Source organism: Notolabrus celidotus, chromosome 3, assembly GCF_009762535.1.
Source record: "Notolabrus celidotus isolate fNotCel1 chromosome 3, fNotCel1.pri, whole genome shotgun sequence".
NCBI classification, from domain to species: domain Eukaryota; kingdom Metazoa; phylum Chordata; class Actinopteri; order Labriformes; family Labridae; genus Notolabrus; species Notolabrus celidotus.
Genome location: NC_048274.1, coordinates 7484324 through 7504833, shown reverse-complemented (window position 1 = coordinate 7504833; position 20510 = coordinate 7484324). Strand labels below are relative to the sequence as shown.

The following is a 20510-nucleotide window of genomic DNA, read 5'->3' as shown; positions in this document are numbered from 1 at the left end:
CACAGGAGTAAGCCGGTCTGTCAGATTAGGCTGTTTGAACATCTGACTGGTGTCGTTTCAGGTATGTGCTTAAGCTGGGGATATTTTTACACAGCTGCAGACGCTGTTACTTTTGCTGAATTAATGTAAGGGGGAGTACATGACAGATCTTAAAAAGTGTCACAGCTGCTCTCCCAAGAAATACTGCAGCGTCTGGTGGTGATATCACAATCTGAGAGGAAACATCGAAAGTGATCGGAACATCTGGCCTGTCATCCGTCTGCAGTCGGCCTCGGAAATAGGAGTTCCACCGCAGCATGAGTTTGTTTGTGAACGTGGCAGCAACAGGATTCCTGATATTTTCTGTCCCTTTTTATGTCTAAATGTTTTTACAACCTCGGGTCAGCAGCCGCCATGACAAATCCAATCTTCTGGGTTCTGGCTCCTGCTTGGATTGCATCAGGCTTGAGTGTCAGGCTGCTTGACATGTTTCATCTACCTAACCTGTCTGTATTGAGTCTCATCTGCTTCTGACACCGAGAGGAAGATGTGGAAGTTTCTCTGAAGAATGTCTACATGTTGAAGCAGCTTTCCTTTCAGAGCTTAGCTTCACTCTACATACCAGAACCTTAAAAGGATTAAGGTCATTCGATGCTATCAAACAGCAACACAATACTATCACTGTAGTATTGAACACTCTATTTATATGTTTTATTAGAGTGAGGGAGACACAGAGAGAAAATGAGAAGCACTTTCCCTAATCCTGCTAAAGCAGTACACATGGGAATGATTACTCGCACAAAGCCATGACACCCCGAGTTCTTCAAATCCCTTTGTTCAAAAAGAGAGCGACAAACAGAGAGGCAGACACAGAGAGAGAGACAATGAAAGAAAGTCATTTAATTCAGCAAATGTGACAGGATTGTGTGGCGTCTGGTGGATTTGGTTATTGCATGGACTGCATGAGTCCACAGCACTAAACCTGTTTATCCTTGTTGTTTTGGGTCTCGTTATCAGGACACTGCCGCAGCGCCTCGTTTAAGGCTTTAAATCCAATCAGTTTAAGAAGAGATCCCACAAATCTAAAGGGTGGGAAGTGGCAGCGCTTTAAGTTGCATAGCGGAAATGTGAAGATTTATCAGAGTGAAGCGTTTCAGAAGACGACCTGGACCGTGAGTTAGAAACAAAAGCTTCTTCCTCTCTTTAATAGCGTGTTTCCTCCTCCGATAGAAACTGGATTTCTGTAATGAGCCAGTGAGTCATAGACTCTCATGGCTTAATTTCGTTAAAACTCCCATCCCCCCTCTGTTTTTCCTTCCCTCACCTCTCTCTATCTCTCTTACTCTTCCTCACTTCATTTCTTGCGCTCACTATCTCCCTAAATGGGCCAAGGCAACTTTTCCTTGCCGTCTACTGGGGGGAGGAAGTAGATTAAGGCTATTAACGGGCAGAAGGATGCTGATCAGCCTTTCTGGGCTCTGGTCTAATGTCTGGTCCAAACAGGGCTCTCTCTCCCGAGGCCTCTCAGTCATCAGCACCCCTACAAAAAAAATATTTATTTGCTTGGTATGTGTGTGCATTTGTCAGAGGAAGTGTTTTTGCTCTGACACAGCCCATTTGACTTCCTCAAATATTCCTCCATACAATCTGAGGATGTCACGCAGAGACCACGAAAGGAAAAAAAAAACGCATGCACTCTCATTCACATCTGCAAACAGTACGTAGTAAAAGAGCAGAAATGAAAACACGGTGCAGGCATGCTGGGTTTGTTTGTGTTGCTTATGAGTGAATATGCTGCAATGCAACACACAAACGCGAGACAGACAAAAAAGCCGGCTATATTTAGACGACAAACTGCCATAAACTCCGGCTAAAGAGGAAAGAAATAAACAAAAGAGAGAGAGAGGGGGGAAAAAAGCAAGGCGGTCCAGAAGCATCCCCTGTCACGGTGCAATCCCCCATGTCCTAATTACACAGGCTTAGAGGAAACGGAGGATTAGCCACTGATTCACCACGCTTCTCGCCTCATCTTCTAATAAGTCCCTTTCTTGTCTCCTTGCCACCCTTTGTGCTGCCCCCCATGTCTCTCTCCAGGTAAAGGTAGAGAGATACTATTGACCTGTGGCTTCCTGTCATCCTTTGTTCCTCTCCTACTAACATGTCTGCCTCCGACAACAACACCTAATCCAATTTTTTTACAGTAATCCAGGCAGCAGACTTGTTTTGTTAGCAGCTCTCAGCATTTTATCTTCAATATTTGGACACAAGACAGTGTTTGCAGAAGATATGCATCAGATCACTCTCACATGTGACTGTGCGTTGTGTGCTTTGTTTGCATGTGTTTGTGCATTTGATAGCAATACTGAAAATGATTAAATAGCTTCAAGCATTATAATAATTATAAATACATGGGAATGGAACGTTAGCATCACATCTTTCTGCTCCAGTATTTGTATTAATGTTCCCTGACTCCCGTCTGGTCCTCTGAACGCAGCAGGCTCAGGGCCGGCTGTGGCTCAGTGGTAGAGATGCTCATCTCACTTAACCCCAAAACTGCTCCCCGCTGTGCCAGTGGTGTGTCTTAATGAGATTAGTTGATACTGATGGGTGCTTTACATAGCAGCCTCTGCCATCAGTATATGAATGTGGTGAGTGGGTGAATGTGACATGTAATGTAAAAGTGCTTTGATTGTTCAGAGGATGAGAGAAAGAAAACAGTCCATTTACCATTCAACGTGTCTCACACTCGGTCTGTCTGCAGAGCTAGCAGTGATTCTTTACAAACATTAATGATAGCATTTAAATTATATGTGTGGGATGATGTTGAATCTCTTTATAATGAAAAACCTGGACTTCATGTGCAGTTTCATGCCTTTATTGAAAAAAAAAAAGTACATAGTACATATATAGTATGAATGTACACAAGCTAGCTGGTGTAATTAAATACCTTCATACACTTAGCATTAAGGTTAATTAGAACAATGTCATTATTATTATTATTATTATTTTTTTAATAATTATTATTAAAAGTATTGTTGTTTTTATTATACAAATAGCAATAATTATTCTTATTAAAAATATTTTTTTTCATCATTATTGTATTTATTACTATAATCATATATATATATATTTTTTTTTAATTTAATTTAATTTTAGTTAATTTGATCAGGACAATGCACATTAATCAACATTTCAACAGAGTGCCTCAATATAAGTATGCTGGAATTAGCACAAAAGCTAAATTTCATCCGTAGTACTAAGGCAGGTGCTTACATCGTGTTTTTTTAATTATTATTATAACTTTATTAATATAGCACCTTTAAAAACAACAGTTTACATGGCATGCATGACACCCAACAGCAAAAAAGAGCTTGAACAACAATTTTACTCAAGCATCAAACACAAAAAGAACCCAGATAAAGATCTGACATTAATACATTTTTTTACATTTTGCTATTTTGTCCCTTATGGCACACTGTAGTTAAGTAACCGCAGTGTCTTCCTGCTTCCTGCTGCCACTGTTTTGGAAAGTAGCAACACCAATGTGCCTTAAAATGGCACATTTAACTTAAAAAAAAAAAATCCCAGACAAAAGTAATGAGCATTATGCATTAAAGAGAGACGTACTTTGAGTTTGAGCTACCACCAATGAGCTTTGCATAGAGGTGCAGCAAACCAAAATGATGTCAGCCTGTTGTGCACATTATGTGCAGGGCAATTTGTACATCCACTCCAGCATATTTCTGAAATTGGAGGTATATTTGATGAATAAAAATCATCACTGTGTTTCATTCAGTCACAGAGTAAGGACTTTGAAGTTGTCTCCCCCATTCATTTCATTCCTTAATCAAGATGCTGGTAAGAATTGTTTTACATTTTTAAAATGGACTTAAAGTGGAAAATATTTTATTTTCAGTGATCAATGGCTAATATCTGTGGTTTGACAGCCGTAGCTGTGATACATACGTAGATAATAGGGTAGTGCCTTAGTGTTGAACCATTGTTATTTATTCTCTCCCAGGTTAATTGGTTGATAAAAATAGCCTGATGACAGCAGGAAGGATGTTGAGACACTCCTTTCAGACATCCATGTCTGATAGCTTGCCTGTGGCTTCTCTGCTGCAATTGCTCCACCATTAGAACACTTAAGCAGTGAGGGGAAAAGGAGTTGAAGAGTGAGCTGTAGCCAGAGGATATGTGAATTATACAAGGTCTTAAGTCACAGGTTGGAAAAAGAGGCTCAGGTTTTTCGATTGGCTGAAGCAACACCCTTCTATGAGTGACCTTGTAGCATTTATTTGGTGCCTCTGTATGTATGTATTGAAAGAGAGAGATGGCAAAGACAGTCTTCTCCTCGTGTTTTCTTCCTCTTATGCTATTTGAAAGCACCTCAGTGAAGTACACTCTAACCTCGGCTGAATATGTTGCTCAAACACAGCAGTGGGAATTTTCTGAAGTGGGCTGTCACACATCACGGATGTGGTTGCAGATAAACATCAAATTGCCTGCTCTCAGCATTTTGCAGCCTTGGACAGGTTCCCATGGCCGTTCATTACTGTTGAAAAACCTGTTTGTCGAGTTTTTTCCTAGTCTGAGGTCTGATTGTCAATAAGAGATAACAAAGAAACAGTGAGATCCCTTCATTCTCGTCCTTTTTTTCACACAGGTGTCTCAAGGCCGACCTTCACTTGTAATTAAAGCAACCTTTCCATAAGTGAGATTATAGCGGGAAGCACATGTCTCAGTTGTGAATGAGGAGTCTTCAGCATGTAGTGAAAACATACAGGATGCAAGTGGAAGCTATTCACATTTAAATGGAGTATCTTTTAATGAGCCTCATTGAAAAGAATCAATAGTCAAGCTGCGGACCAACAAATCCAGGATCTGAGTGCACGGTTCATCCTGACCCTTCAGACGAACAGGAAACACACAAATGCACACACACATGAGGCAGCATTTATGTAACCAGGTAGGTCACTTGCAAAAAAGTTGCATTCAGGAGGGCCACACAGTGCACTCCAGGGCCCTCATTTCTGCTTCATGTTGAAAGGAAAGTACTGTTTGAGAACATCAATCTGGTCATCCAGATGCCCCTCATCTCTACAAACCCACAGACCTCTCTCGCCACCCACAGCACACAGCCCCGCTCGCTCATCATTGATTAGGCTTTGTGTGTTTGTTTTTGTTTGAATATGAGCTTATGCTCCTCTTCCTCTTCCTCCCCCTCCTCGTCCTCCTCCTCTCTGGTTTTTTATCCCTCTTTCTCCCATGCATAAATACTCCCTCCTCCGGGTGTTCTTTGAACAACTTAGCCAGGCATTAGCTGTCGGAGAGGGGCCTGCAGTTTGTGAGGGAATGCCTGAAGAGAGGACGTGTTTGATCCTGAGATATATGTCCTTGATTTAGTCTCAGCTTTGCCAGCCGCCAGGCACCCCCCCGCCGCTGCTGCCGAGCATTTCCTGCTATGCATCGGTATTCTCCTGCCTCCCACTGTGATAAAAGCTATTACACTGGAAAGAGGTAGCCATCTCATTGTGCTAAACTACCCGCTGCACTAAACAATTCAGACCTATCCCCTTAAATGCACCACAGAATAACTTTAAATGAATAATCGTATGCTAATGTTTCAGATAATAGCGTCAGTGTTTTAATTTGCACACAGCTTTATTGTAAGCACTGTAAAGATCTCACGCTATAGATTTGATCAGAAGGAGAAGTATCAGTCGATTCCAAATCATCACTTCAAACCTCAGCAGAAGAAGCCTTCCCTGTTCTTGATGTGAAGAAGTAGGCCAGTAAACTGTGAAATGCAGATCCTGCAGCAACATAGAACACACCAAACCAGCAGTTTCACAAAAATACCCTCATACTGCAACCTCCTGAAATGATGTTGACAAAACAGACCGGCCAACTGTGGAGAACAACCTGTTTCCCCAGCACTGCTCTGTTTGAGAATCATAACAACATCAGATGCAGTAATACACTTGAGTAATGTTCTAATTTTTCACCAAAACAATTCTGTGAAAAGGAGGAAAGGAATATAAACTCACATGCTCTATTTGAAGTGCTGCAGAAATATCACAGTTCTTTGTTATTACTCGGGGTCCATGTCCTGGTGAAACCACATTCAGGGCAGAATAAATAACAGAGGGAGGTTCAGGAGAAAACATCCGTTTTTATATAACGCCTAATCATTTCCACAGTTCCAGATAGAAGCATCTGAGAGATTTACTTCAAATGTGCATACCATATTCAGGTTTATTTTTCTGCGTCTGTGTGTGTGTGTGCGTGCAGCCATGTGTGCGTGTGTGTGTGTGTGAAGCCTGGGGATAGAGCGACTCTGCAGAAACAAACTCAAAACCAGTCCGAGTTTTAAATCCTGCCTTACCTGCTTTTATTTTGTGGACTGGTAAGGTTGCAAAGGGGTGGAAAATTTCTGGTAAATTTTCATGGGAAGTTAAGCTGGGGAATTTTGGAAATATTCCAAATTGGAAACTTTCCATGGGAATTAAGTGGGAATTAATGGAAAGGTATCATATCCAAGCATACATATTTGTTTTATTATACATCCATCCAAAATAATACAATTAAAACAGATTTCTTTGTAAGTAGAACTTTATGAAGTGTTAAATGTTTTATTGAACAATCAATCCTTTCATTGAAGAACAAAAACATGAATGTTGAGTTAAATATTACTCATCCCCCCGACTGAACTCAAATGAACAGAAATGCAATCCCCAACAAAGTCTCATTCAAAATGTTGAATGGAGCGAGGCAGGCATTTAAATGTGTGTAAATTTGTAAATTTGTAAGTTAAACATTAGTACCATACATCAAATTTGTTAAATGTATTACCACATAATATCATCAACACGTACTTCACTTTGTGTAGCCCACAGGCTCAAATGTGTGGCTTCAATAGTCTTGTGCTCTCTGCTTAAAAGTGTGGTCAAGATTTCTAGAAAGCATGTGTGCATCTGATGAAGGAATGCACAGTGCATGTAGGTGGCGTGGTCTCAATAACCCTGCAGTAAGCAGTGTGCTATGTGCATGTGATTGAGGAATATTTAAGTTCCCTATTAAGAGCCAACAATCAATTTAGTAAATTCCTGGTTTATTCCCATAGAAAGTTTCCAACTTTGAATATTCCTGGAATTTTGCAACCCTATTGATTGTTAACCTTGAGAAGTGGTAAGATATTTACTAAACACTCAGCTCAGTCAGAGAGGAGACGCTCTCATCTGTGCAGTTCAAATATTTAGACACCCTGATTGGCTGAGAATTAAGGGAGGGGGTTTGGAGGAAGGGGGGTGCATGGATCAGCTGGTCTAGGTAGCAGTAGGGGAGGAGATTAAAAAAACACAATATCACAAACACACATCATGTGGACGTAAACACACACTGCGAGCTCCCTCAGGTGAACAGGTGCAGTCATGGTCTGTCACAGATGCTCGGCGGGATCCGTCAGCTGCCATTCCTCCTGTCCACCTTGGGTAGGTTGGAGGAGGGGGGGGTAATTGTCAACACAACACAACCCTCAAAACTCACAAACACACACACATTATTCCAGACCGTTCTCCATCTTCATAGCCTGCTTTGCCAGCACGTCGAGCTGTCCAGCAGCTACCCAGGTGTGCATGATGGTAAAACGATTCACCCCCTCGGTGACGGACGCTGACTCACTCTGTGTTTCTATCTTCTTTGCTTTCCCACACCCTGAGTTTGTCTTGTTTCTGCTATAGTGTTAGCCTGTATGTACAGCTCTCTCTTCCTCCCCTCCCTCTCCGGGAAGCAGAGTGTGTGACAGAGGGACATTAATCACAGGGCTGGGTAATAAAGCGAGGAGGGATGGGCATGTAGGGCCAGGGGGGGCAGGCGTCTGGAGGGAGAAAAGGGTGTTTAGGGAAATCACACCATGCTTTATGACACACACTGATACACAAGCACACTTTTACAGCTACAGGTTTAGGTGCACATCCTTCACGCAGCATACTGAAAGCTTCCAGCCTGAAAGTTTGAAAAATTAGATGGAGGAGAGCAGAAAACACACAACTCAGGACTCCAGGAAACTCCACCATTTACTTTCTATTAGTCTGCATTGAGGAGGAGGCCTTTGCCTTTTAGCCCACCCATGTGGCCTCCATTAATTAAGTGCTAATTTAGTAAAAGGCTTTTCCTGGAACGAAAATAGAGACATGTTTTTAATAAGTCGGAAAGATGTGAGAGTTATTTTACAGCCTGGCAGAAGAGGCACCTTCACTTGTGCTGTGATGGTGAGAAACCTGTGGGAGGTTTTCAGGATGCTGATAACTCCCTGTGATATCAGATGGTGATAAAATGCATCTGTTTGTACGTGTTTACCAGCTAAATGACAGCAGAACACAGTGTTTACTGCTCCACTGGGTTCCTCTGTATTGAGTTTTTTTTTTTACTTTAGCTTTCATTTGTGACCCCTCTGGGTTATTGAAGTTTTTTAATATCAACCTCATTTCATGCTGACATTTTACAGTGACCACTGGGTTGTGAATCACACCAAGTGGAATTGTGATAGTGGATTGTGTGTGTGTGGTTGAGTGGGCGTATATGCGTGTATCGGTATGCAACATGAGCCTCAAATCTGTGTCGTGTATTTTCTGATAAAACTGCAATTTACAAAAAAGGTTTGTACATGCATTATGTTGGGTACTAAGTAAGTGATCATGTATAGTAACTGGGTGGTTATGCATGTTAGAATCTTCACAGGGTGAGCAGGACTCCCTGGGTTCTTGCTATAGACTGTATAAGATATGGATGTAGTACCCGTGATGTCACCCATCTGTTTCTGAAGCGCTGTTTTGAGGCCAATCGTCTTTGGGAGCCATATTGCTGCTGTCGAACGATTGTGACGTAAAGAGGCGGGCTTTCAGCCTCCCAGCCAACAGCTACAGTGTCTGTCAATCAAGTCAGCTGTGCCTCTCATTGGAAGACTCATAATCTCAATATCTTTGAAATTGCTGCATTAGAAAAAAAATTCACCCCAGTACAGTGTGTGCGGATCGAGAAATGTGCTATCCAGACTACACTCGTCTTTTTATTAGGCTGTTAACATGTTTATTTCTGCTGTAAAGATCGACTGTTCCCTATCATAGACGGTTGAGGTCTCCTCAAGCTGCTCTCACACCTGTGCCTCGTTAGCGGTCATTATTTCCCAACTGTCAAGCCACCTGAGACAGAAACTGCAGCGTTGCCACAATGTTTACTCATTTAGCATGCTAACAGTATTTAACATTTTTACCACAGTGTCAACAGGCAGCAGTGAAATGTACCAGACTCCTGCCAATCTGCAGATTTATTTGCTATGACGTGTGATCGTCCTCAGCATCGCAATTAATGTCTTTTTTATAGGGCATTTGACCAATCAGAATCAAGTATGAAACACAGCAAGTAATGTTCTATCCAAAACGTATCTGATTCAATCTTAAAGATGAATGCAGATTAAATGCACAATGCAAGATTTTTTTACTTTCATGTCTTAATATCTGACAAACCTAACCCATCTGCTTTGACATAAACAGAGTTATATGGTCATAATTAATCCTGCTACAGACAAATTCCTGTTTCTACCCACATTCTTTCTTGCTTTCTTGTTTTGCACCAGTTCTTTTTGTCAGTTTCTTTTGCAGAAAGAAACTAGAAGTAGTTTCCAGACTGCAGGGATACTCCCGGGAGCTGCCTAGTTCCCTAACCCGAACGTACTGCCCTCCCTTTCTTCCTTTAAATGCGCCGGCCAGTCCCTACACACCATGTTTTAGACGATCTACTCTGATTTTAAATGGAATTCATTATTGAAATTATTCATTCAGATGATACATAATTCATCCTGCAAGAACTGCCTCTAAAAATGTCCCAGTCTCTCTAAAGAGCTCCATGTTGGAACAGATTTTTACATATTAGATAAAGCACATCAGCGGTTCGGATAGGACTCAACAGATCTCTCATTCATCCATCTTTCCCTGCTCTTCTCACCCCGTGAGCAGAAATATCTGATGCTGTTAAATAAACGCAGGATCGTTTACGCCTTTTGCAGTGATGTTGAATTAAGGTCAGTCTGAAGTGCTAAAGGTTTCCCTGACACTGTGTCCTTTTGCCTTTAGCTCAAACATTTCTTAGAGCGGCTTTGCTACTTTTATAACTGTTTCATGTGCTTCAGCAGTAAAGATAACTGGCAGCTACATAGCTATCCCATCTAGCTCATTGTTACTCAGTCTTGCTGCTTTGCCCTACAGCGAGTCAATTAACCCTGCCAGAGGTGCTAAGATAGCTGTGTCTGCAGGCTTTTTAAAAAAAGGCGTCCACAAGTACAAAGAGTGTGTGGAGTTAATTAAACTTCTTTTGTTGTCAACGGAGGTGTAATAAATATCTGATTTCAATCAGGCATTCAGGTCAAGTGTCTTCAATGGGGCTGCAAAGACACAAACATCAACTGTGCCTCCCTCCTGACAATTCAATCAGAGTCTGGGTGACACTTTCCTTGTAAATAAGGCAGAATTTTTCTTCCTCTTTTTTTCTGGTGTCTCTCACATTTCAGTCACGCTGTGCTCCGAGTACTCTACAATTCTAACTGCATATCATTGCATCGTCCTCTGTCTTATTTCCATTTGTTCCCATTTGGTTTCAGGGCCAGCGTGGATATTATAAAACGTAGTTGGTATTTTCAAGGCTTGTATGCAAGATGAAACTTAAGGACACATTTTTCTAAAGCCAAACAATATCCGTGAACAAGATTGCAGACTTGATAAAAGAGAGAGCTCTGAAAGATAAAATATTGTGTGCCTGTTGTAAACATAGATTGATATCTTGAGGTTCAAGCTATCTTTTGGGGTTTTGACTTTATAACAAATACTACTTCAGTTGTAAGGATGCTGGAAATGAAAAAGTAATGATGGATGGAGGACATCTTCAGAGAGGATATCAACACAAACATGAGGGTGGACGGGGACAGAGGTCACGTTAATGGAATACTTTCAGACTCAACACATGGTGGCTAACATTTGCTCCGTCTGGATTGAGCCAATGCTTGTGTGAACTTCAACAGAAGTGCCTGTATTGTGAGCCAACAGTGGTGCAAGCTAATGCTAACATACTTGTTGGAGTTGGCTGGTCTACATTGTCTAGACTAAATCAATGGCATGTCCTCATTTTTAACTTTCTTTAACTTATTTATGTGATTTAATCTCAAAAATACTGGAAGCTCCAGTCTCCAATTTGTGACCCAGTCACAACACTTGTTTTTGCTTTCGGTCCCCAGAGTACATCTTGAAATGGGAAAAAAGAGATTTAGACACTCAGCTCCTGCAGCCTGGAACCTGCTGCAGGAGAGTTTGGGTTTTTGTGAGTTAGACTCTTTAAAAGCAGATTGAAGACGTTGGAGGAAGATGCATCAGCTTGTAGATGCTTCGACTGATGACTTTCTGTCATGTGATCCAGGATATGTTGTCATGTTTTAGAATTTTGTGTTGTCTGTAACTTTGTTTGAACATGCTGCTGCTGCTGATCTCGGCCAGGACACTCTTGGGAAAGAGATTCTTAATCTCAATCCACAGTGTCGAGTGCTGTGCAGGCTGCCCTGTCTTGTAAGATTGTACAGTTGTTGTTTTTTTAATGTATTTTTTGGGGGCAGTTTTACCTTTAATGGACAGGACAGCTGATGAGAGACAGATAACATGGGGAGCAGAGAGAGAGAGGGACAATGCTGCAAGGACATGCAGCAAATGGTCGAGGCCGGAATCGAGCCTGCGACCTCTGCGACGAGGGCTATAGCCTCTTTGCGTGTGGCACGGGCTTAGACTGCTAGGCCAACGGCGCCCAAAGATTGTTCAGTTTTAAAGGTAACCATTGACTGTGTATAGAATCAACAACATGTCTTCATTGCTACCTATAGTGAGCTGTAAAGCCAAAAGACTGCCTCCATAGGCGCTGGCAGATTACTCTGGTGGTACCAAGGCATGCACAGAAGCGACCTGACTGTTACCATCGCAGGACTGATATCACACCTGTGACGCTAACCAAAACACACACTATTACTGATAAGGGTACAATAACCAGCAGAGCAGATTTGCGTGCTGATTTAAAGCCGATACTTCCTGCCATGGAAAGTTCAACGACTCTTGTGTTGGTGTTTGTACCAGATTAGCAGAGTAGAGGAGGAACTGTGAGAGAAAATGCAACAGAGTATACCATAAAATTCAGTCTATGGTAACAACACATTGTTTGTTGAGAGATTGATCCAGTGACAGCCATAGACTTACGATCTATCCATCATAACAGCAGACAGTGCTAAAGTCTAATGAAACCTCAGGCTGGGGAATATATGCTAGTTCAGCTAACGAGTAGCCATGAATCTCTTCTAACTGATGTTGTGTATTAAAAAATAACAACAAGAAGCAGATTATAAGGGTTTCATGTTATTACAAAATTGTGTTATTGCCTCAGTTTGAAACAAACTGTGTATTTCCTAACACACTCCAGCTTTCTATCAGTCTAATTTATCTTGGACCAAACTCAGCACCGAGAGAAATATTGGAGAGGCTGACTGTGCCCCCGGTAGTCAAATCATCACAGGCAAATCTGTCCTTGGTGGAGGCTTCTGTTGCCCAACCCAGAGAGCAAGTGAAGCCCTGGTGAAGAAACAAAGAAAGGGAGGGAGGGAGGGAGGGAGGGATATGAATGTCACCCTTGCTCTCGTATGTCATATTGTTAGCCATAGATATGAGGAGAACGCCTCAAGGTTGAACGTGCAGCTAAGACATGAATAATCTATCAGAGGTTTCCTTCGACTAAATAGAGGGAAATATGTCTGCATGGATTATTTATGCTTTAATATGCACTCGGTGAATGGACAATCACCTCTGAGAGCATGAAGACATCGTAGGGGCCGAGTTAATTGTGTGTGTCTGGACTGCATGCAACTCGGCTGTGTGAGAGGCAGCGGCCGTCCAGCTGTTCAGCTTGGTTACACGTACAGTCCATGTTGGTGATGGATTACAGTAATAGCATGTTCTGGTTGAGAAGTGTGTGCAGGTTTGTCTTATATACATACTGTACAGGCTTTCAAGCACATCATCGATCATTGTGCTTTGACATGTTGTTGATACTTTCTAACTCAAATCTAAAATCACTCTTGCACAGACGCACACAAATGCTCCACGGCGGGTGCAGATGCATCCGCTCACCTCGGCACACCATTTAAATGTAGTCCATTTCAAACTGGTGCGGCCTTGGCTTTTCCAGCTCACCTTATTTCCTCTTCAGATGACTGCCTCGACATGGGAAATGTCAGGCGCTCTCTCTCTGCCGGTGCTGTTTGGCTTCTTCAAACATTTGTGAAGTGTTAAGCTCATCTCTGCAGCTTAGGAGGGCAGTCTCTCAGGAATCAAGGCTGCTGACCCGCAACACAGCAGAGACAGCCTAGCCAAGTGCACTCAAGCACATCCACTCTGGGCGTTCATTTGCATCAACGAAAGATTGTATTGGTCCCAAGTTTGTGGTCTTTTAGAGCAGCACTCTCGCCATGCTGCAAAGGTCCACGCATCGCGTAATGGAATTGATGGGATGGCTTTACATCGCACTAACAGTACTGTTATCTTCTCACATTAAGTTGGGAATAAGGTGCAAATGGTCTTCAGCTCTGGGTAGCCTCACTTTTTACTCTAGTTGTAGCTCCAATATCAGTGACACTTGAGTTTTGGACACTTCACTCGGCGATACAAATATCAATCGTGCAGGAATTAAGCTCCTATGAATAGACTCTCCTAATTCTCTTCTAACAAAAAAGCAGCCTGCGTTCTGTTGCAGTTGTTTTGTTCTTAAAAGAGCTTTTTTCTTTTGCAATGACAAGCCAGTGTTGCATTGCTACAGGGCACTGCAGTGTTTGTCTGCAGCTCTTGGCTCCACAGACAGACAGAGATGCATCGCAGATCTCAAAACCAATATGCAAAGTGGCCTGAGCGGCCGCATTTGGTTCAAGGCCTGTGCAAACAAACCTTGGATTTTACTGGAGAGTTAAAGGCTGCTGTGTTTTTGCATTCTTTGGTTTGTTTACCCGTATTAGAGAGTGTACATTTCTGGGAATGATTGATGGAGGCCTGTCGAGGCACAGCACTGAGATGTGTAGCGGTTGAATTGTCTGTGTGTTGCAAACTGTGATCAACAATCAGTGTTTTAGTACCTAAATATGGAGGTGGTGTTTCTGACCATTACACGGTCTGATGTATGGATGAGGATGAGAAACGAGGACAAAGTTATGATATTTTCATTTGTATATTCTCAGCTGTTAGGGTTTCGTATTGCAGTGAATCTCCCATTGGTTTCATCCCGCCCAGCCAATGGAAAAATTCCATTTATGGGACAACAGATGCTCTGTTTTTTTTCCACTCTTCACTTTTCACTTCACGCCCAAGAGGAGAAAAAAAAATCTGCTCCTCTTTTCATTTTATTATTATTATTTTAACCAAGTTCTGGATCTGTTTGACACAGGCATGAACACTCCCATAATCAGCCAGAGTGTGCATCCTCCTGAATAGAGATGAAAGAAGAGAACACACAGACAAAAACACACACACACGCTTATACACACATGCTTGTGCAGACGACAACAACAAGGAGCACGCAAATAAACAGGCACAAACACACAGGGAAGAAGCACAAGCCATTTGGCACAGTCTCGCTGTCTAGGGAGGGCTTCAAAGCCCACTGACATGAATTTATGATAACGGCACTATGCCTTTGCCAAACCTCAACTGTTGTTGTTTTTCTCTCGCTCCCTCTCCATCCCTTCTGTATGCTCTACCATCCCCTTGATCGGGGCTTTGGAAAATGCTAGCAGGTGTCCCCCAGTCCCTTGGAAAAGTGTGTGTGTGCATGCATCTACAGATTTTGGAAAGGGACATCCTTCGCTGGCTCTTCCAGTTTTACATCATTTCATTAGGCTTGGCTCTACTCCCCTAACTTTGGGGTCCAATCCTTTGTACTGTTCAGTCTCATAATAGTTCTATGATTCTATTATCCTCTCCCTGTGTGGTTTTATTATTCTATGCACACTACTGACATAAATATCACTTTCTTCTCCATCCACCCCCTCCCTCTTTTCCAACTGCAGATGAGGATTGTGTGAACTGTACGGAGGAGTGCCGAGTTCTGGGTCATTCTGACCGCTGTTGGATGCCCCAGTTCCCCGCTGGAGGAAACCAGGCAGAGGGCATCGACTACCGCAACAACATGTTCGTACCAGCAGGGATGGAGACTGTTCCGGAGACAGAAACCTACGAGGCGGTCAACCCCAACGGCAAGAAGACGTTTTGTACCTTTGGGAAAGAGAGGCGTGATCACACCATCCTGGTCGCCAATGTCAAGCCGTACTTGAAAGCAAAACGTGCCCTCAGTCCACTGCTCCAGGAGGTTCCCTCAGCCTCCAGCAGTCCTACCAAAGGTTGCTCCACCATGTCTCCCTGCTCCTCAATCAAAAGCCCAGCCGACGGAGCTGAAGGCAAACCTCCTCCTGCCACCTGCTCCGGTCACTACGGGCCTCCTGACGGCCAGTACCTGTCACCAACCAAACAAAGCAGAGAACAGGGCGTCTACCCGCCCTTACCTCCCTCAGATCCGGTAGCCAAGGTGCTCGCAGAGGCCCGCTCCAGGATAAGCCAAGAGGCAACAGGTGAGATGGAGTCTGTCCTGGAGCACGTTGAGCCAGGGAACGCAAACCGCGACAGAATGGACGCTGACCAGGTGGTGAGAGACATCGACAAACTATTGCAGGACTGCAGAGGAAGTGAGGGCACTGGCACGCTCAGGAAGTGACACAAGGGACTAAAACAGAAAACAGCGGGGAGGAAGAGAGAGGAATAGAATATTATTCCAAAAACTCTCATGCCAAAACTTTCACCAAAACAAATCAGAAAGGTTAAACGGCTCGTACGATTGGAGCTTTTTTTCACTGTATTTGTTGTTGAAAAGTACCGACACTGGACGGGAAACAGGAACATTTATAATGTCAGTGATTTGCACCAGTTTTGGTGCTGCGATCCCTTCCAACAGAGAGGAACTTGGTACAAAACATCTGGATTCTACTGAATTTATAAACTCTTTGTTTTGGATTCTTAAACAAATTGCAGAGGCTTTGCTTCTGGCACCTCGCAAACTATTATCTAAGTGCCCACCAGCTCATAAGTGTGTTGTTCATGGTCTCTTGTGAAACCCTACATATCCAAGTGTGTGTAGGTGGATTTCTGTTATGTGTGATGGCCATAGAAACTGAACGACAAAGGACTTTTAATGGTCAGACACGACAATCGAACAGAGAGATTCTAATCTATTTGGGACGGTGAAAACACGAAACAACCTTATCTTTTCTGACTTTAATGTTTGCGTCAAACGTGTGATGGATCCTGTATCACGGTATGAAGAGATCGGTGGATCAGGTCCGCTTGTGTTGGTTGTGGACTCGGGGGGTCGTTGGGGCTTCGATGCTTCGCTGAAGGAGAATTATTAACAGTGTAACCATTGTTTCACCTGTCATTTGTAGCCACATGTGTAAGTTGTGTCTGTCTCACGCCTCTATTTAAACATTCATGTTGCTGACCGGTGTAGCTGCACACACCAATTTTACACATGTGCACTACACGTGCTGACACACTCACATGCACTGATACCCCAAACACACACACACACATACACGCACTTATGCTTAAACACAAGTGGCCATCTGTGTAATTGTCTTCTACATGAACATCATCAGCTTCTGTCCCTTGTGTACAGTGAATAATCATGTGTGTGACTCTGCCTTAAGGCAATCACAAGTTGTATAAAAAGGGACATTTTTCCTCAACTGTGAAAAGATGATATCTATATGATGATATAGATGATTATATGTATGAATCCATGTATAGTGTCCAAATATTAACTGAATATTTATACATTTTTTAAGAAAAAAAGAAATGAGGAATCTCAGCAACAAAGTGTCCTCAAGTAAAGGTGGAGAACGGGGTATTAACTCAAAGAACTGCAAAGGACACTGCCATTGTTTCGAAGTACCCAAAAATATAAACAAACAACAAAATGTCCCTTCACATTATCACTATACATAATATCATTATATGTGTAAATGTATCCGATTTAGATGTGTTTACATCAAAAAATTGACATATTTTTATTGATTTTACTGCAATTTCTGTGCATTTGAGCCAAATTGTTATGTGTACAAAAGCTATATTGTGTATTTTATTAAATTAATATATAGTTGTGTTGCAATATACATGGGCTTATATTGTATTTGGCAAAAGTTGCCTTAGTAGCTGTCGAACTCTGTGAGTTTGCTTTAGTTTGGGTTTTTTTTTCTTGGTGGTTTTTTTTCCTCTCTACTCTGCATCTTTGCAGGCTGGCTTCAGTGCTTTTGAGATGTCGCCTCTTTTTACCCTGAGATCCAGCTGGATCAGATACAATAACTGTTAAAAGCTTAATGAGCCAGCTGATCTAGAATACAATTCAAAAACCAACAACAAAAAGCAACAACGACAAGAAAAACATTAAAAAAAAAAAACAGCAAAAAAAAAGGTTTGAATATTTTTACTGAGCAAGATTTTTACAGGGCAGCTATTTTTCTTTAACAATAACTAGGATGCGGATTTTGTGTTCATTACGTTTTTACTTTCTTTCCAAAAAAAGAAACCTGCCATATGGAAGGTGGAGTGGTTTCCTTGGTGATCATAAAACTGCCTTACTGTCTCTGCGGAGAGCTTGTTGTATCTGTGGAGCTTGTGACTGCTTCTAAAGCCCTGGTCCACCAGAATGTGCATTTTCTACAAAGGACCAAAAGAGGTTCTTTTTCAGCAGTCTGTGTTGTTTCTGTATGTACTCCTTCTCGATACATGTTAGAATTCTCATTCTTTGCAGAGAAACTTGACATCTGAAATTCTATCTGAAGTTTCTTTTGAATTTGATGTCTTAGCTGTTTAGGTACACGGTTTATATAACCAAGTGTCTTCACATTCAGGCTTTCTTAAATAAAAAAATGATACAGACATTTATTTTTGAAAATTTTGGCACATTTCGGCCACCCTCTGAGATAAGAATTGGAGGTGCTTTTTCTAATATTCTCTGTGCGTTAAATAAGCAGAACAGTAGGCGGTTAGATTAGACGTGTTCTGGGGGAAAATGACCATAATCACCAAATCTAAGGGAAATGCAGCCATGAGAGGGAACAGTGACTTACACTCACACGGCTCCTGGTGTGTTCAGTGTCTCTGAGCTGAGTTGGAATCTTGACGGCAGATATTACACAACCTCCAAACATGTCACATCTGAGTATTTTGGTATCTCTCTGCTCCTGCTTTATTTTCTTAATCGACTTACATGTTTGGACATCCTCCTGTCATTCTGCCATCTTGCTGTTTCTGTAGCCTACTTGCCATCGTTTCTTTTATTCACTTTTCATTTGCTTACTTTTCTCCGCGGCTGTTTGCTCTGTCGCCCTGAGGAGCAAAGTAAGTCGTAGCTTTTCTCCTCTCTTTCGTCTGTAAAGTATTTGGTTTCGGTTTACCCTTGCTCTTTTTTTCCCTTTGGAGATAGCAGCGGCTGTTTTCAGAGAGGGCTTGGAAGATTTGACAGAGGAGGAAAATATTTATGAGCATTCTAAAAAGATTCTTTTTTTTCCTCGGTGATCTCACTCAAATATCTGGATAAATCAAGCAGGCCTGACATTAACATCATAAACACAGCACAAACAGTTTAAATGTGCTGTTCAAAGTGCACGCTGCAAGTGAGATCTGAACAAAACTGCTGCTTTGCACACACCCACACACACAAATAACCCGGGCACTCCAGCAGCACACTGCCTTTCATTTGAATGCATCGCCCCTTAAAGGTAAAGCGAAGGCTGAAAGAGAGGGCAAACACTACCCAGACAAATGTGACACTTCCACACTTGTGTTCATGCTTTATTTCCTCTTTATCTCATTGTGCTCAGTCTTCATGCTAGATCAAGCATTTTCTACTCTGTGTGTGTGTATGTATGTGCCTGATTCCCCTCCATGTCGACAAAACAATTCCTTTCCTATTATTTAATTTCTTTCATCTGCGCGCTAAAGATTTAATTCCAACTCGCATTAAAGCTCTGCTGCTGCTGCTGCTGCGCTCCAGCTTTTATTTGGGCATTATTTTAGACAAAGTGCAAAGGTCACCCCCAGGATTGTGTCTGTTACTCAGTCTGGCTGCCACACACAGTCACTGTCAACATCTAAAGTGCTGTCCCCTCTAATGGCGTTCCACTGGCTCGGCCGCTGTCTGTATACTCACGACCTGTGGGCACGAAATGAGCCGGGGTCCAGTGGATGGAGGGTTCTCTTCAAAGCCATGGCCCCTCTCTCAGGCTATTTTCTGTCTAATAGAGCAGAGGCCGCCGCTGCCGAGGTCAACTCATAGTTGGAGATTGAGCGCGATGTAAGGCCTCTCATTATTGACTAATTACGCCCTGTTGGCATCATAGACTGTTGGCAGTGCATTACTCAGCTCTAGAGTGGGTTCTTTTTGCCCACTTCAGACTGTTGATTTTACCAAGTGATTAGGACAGGGCCTTGTTGAATGTGGCGAAGCGCCTCTGGTCTCTGACTCACACTGATGCAGGTGCACGCAGACTCAGACAGCCACTCGCTTCACACGCACGCACACACACACACAGACAACATGCCATTTTGGTTAGTTAAAACAGGCACTTAATGTTCGTCAGTGTCGTTCCCTCACCCTCTCCTTCCTTTCCCTCCAAAGCCCACACTGATAGCATAGGGCTCCACGCTATAACGGGCATCTGGTGCAAAAAAGATGGCCAGAGACATTCATTTGTATGGATTATTTCAACTGCTATTGTCTAAAGGCTGTGTTCATTGTGATCTATCTGAAAAAAAGATGAAAAGATCAAATAAAAAAGCAATTAATAATAATGTTTGTTCTTGTCCTTGTATGAGTTGGTTGAGGAACAGCTAGTCATGGCTTTGATTTAATTTCTCTCCTCTCCAGAGATAACCTCGCACACCCGATATTTTTCTCTGCTCCCTCAGGCATCCTTGCAGCCATTCTGCTTTGTCAAATAAGATTCACTGTTTACTCTCTAAGTGCCGGCATACTTAGGAAAAGATAAAAATTTGATTTTTTCAATTGCATTCATTGGTTTTTAAATGCACATGGGTATGCACCTCTTCCCCATGCACACACACAAACACACACACATTTAAAATTTTGCTCTGGGCAAATGATTCTTCATTCATGACATTAGTTCAGATTTTGCCACTCCACAGATTACTGCTCCAGCTATGTTTTTTTTCTAATTGCTCAGAGGCAAATAAATCGGTTCTAGAAATGATGTGTACTAATGTTCCTCAGATAAGATGTTGCACTCTGCTCTTCAGCTAGATTCATTTTCAGAGGCCAATTTGAAGTCTCTCCAACACTAGCCCGTGGTAAGAGAAGTAAACTGTATGAGGGCTGTTTGCTTATTCATATGT

General features: G+C 42.3%; 1 protein-coding gene across 3 annotated transcripts in view; it reads left to right on the top strand.

Annotated features, from left to right (window-relative positions):
* pcdh17 (protocadherin 17) overlaps positions 1–19929 on the top strand; it is a 67053-nt gene extending 47124 nt beyond the window's left edge. For all 3 annotated transcript variants that reach the window (XM_034681002.1, XM_034681001.1, XM_034681003.1), the window contains exon 5: positions 15116–19929. In XM_034681002.1, coding sequence (XP_034536893.1) covers positions 15116–15816 — 701 coding nt within the window. In that variant the 3' untranslated portion in view covers positions 15817–19929. The remainder of the gene's footprint in view (positions 1–15115) is intronic.
* Positions 19930–20510: the final 581 nt, after the last annotated feature.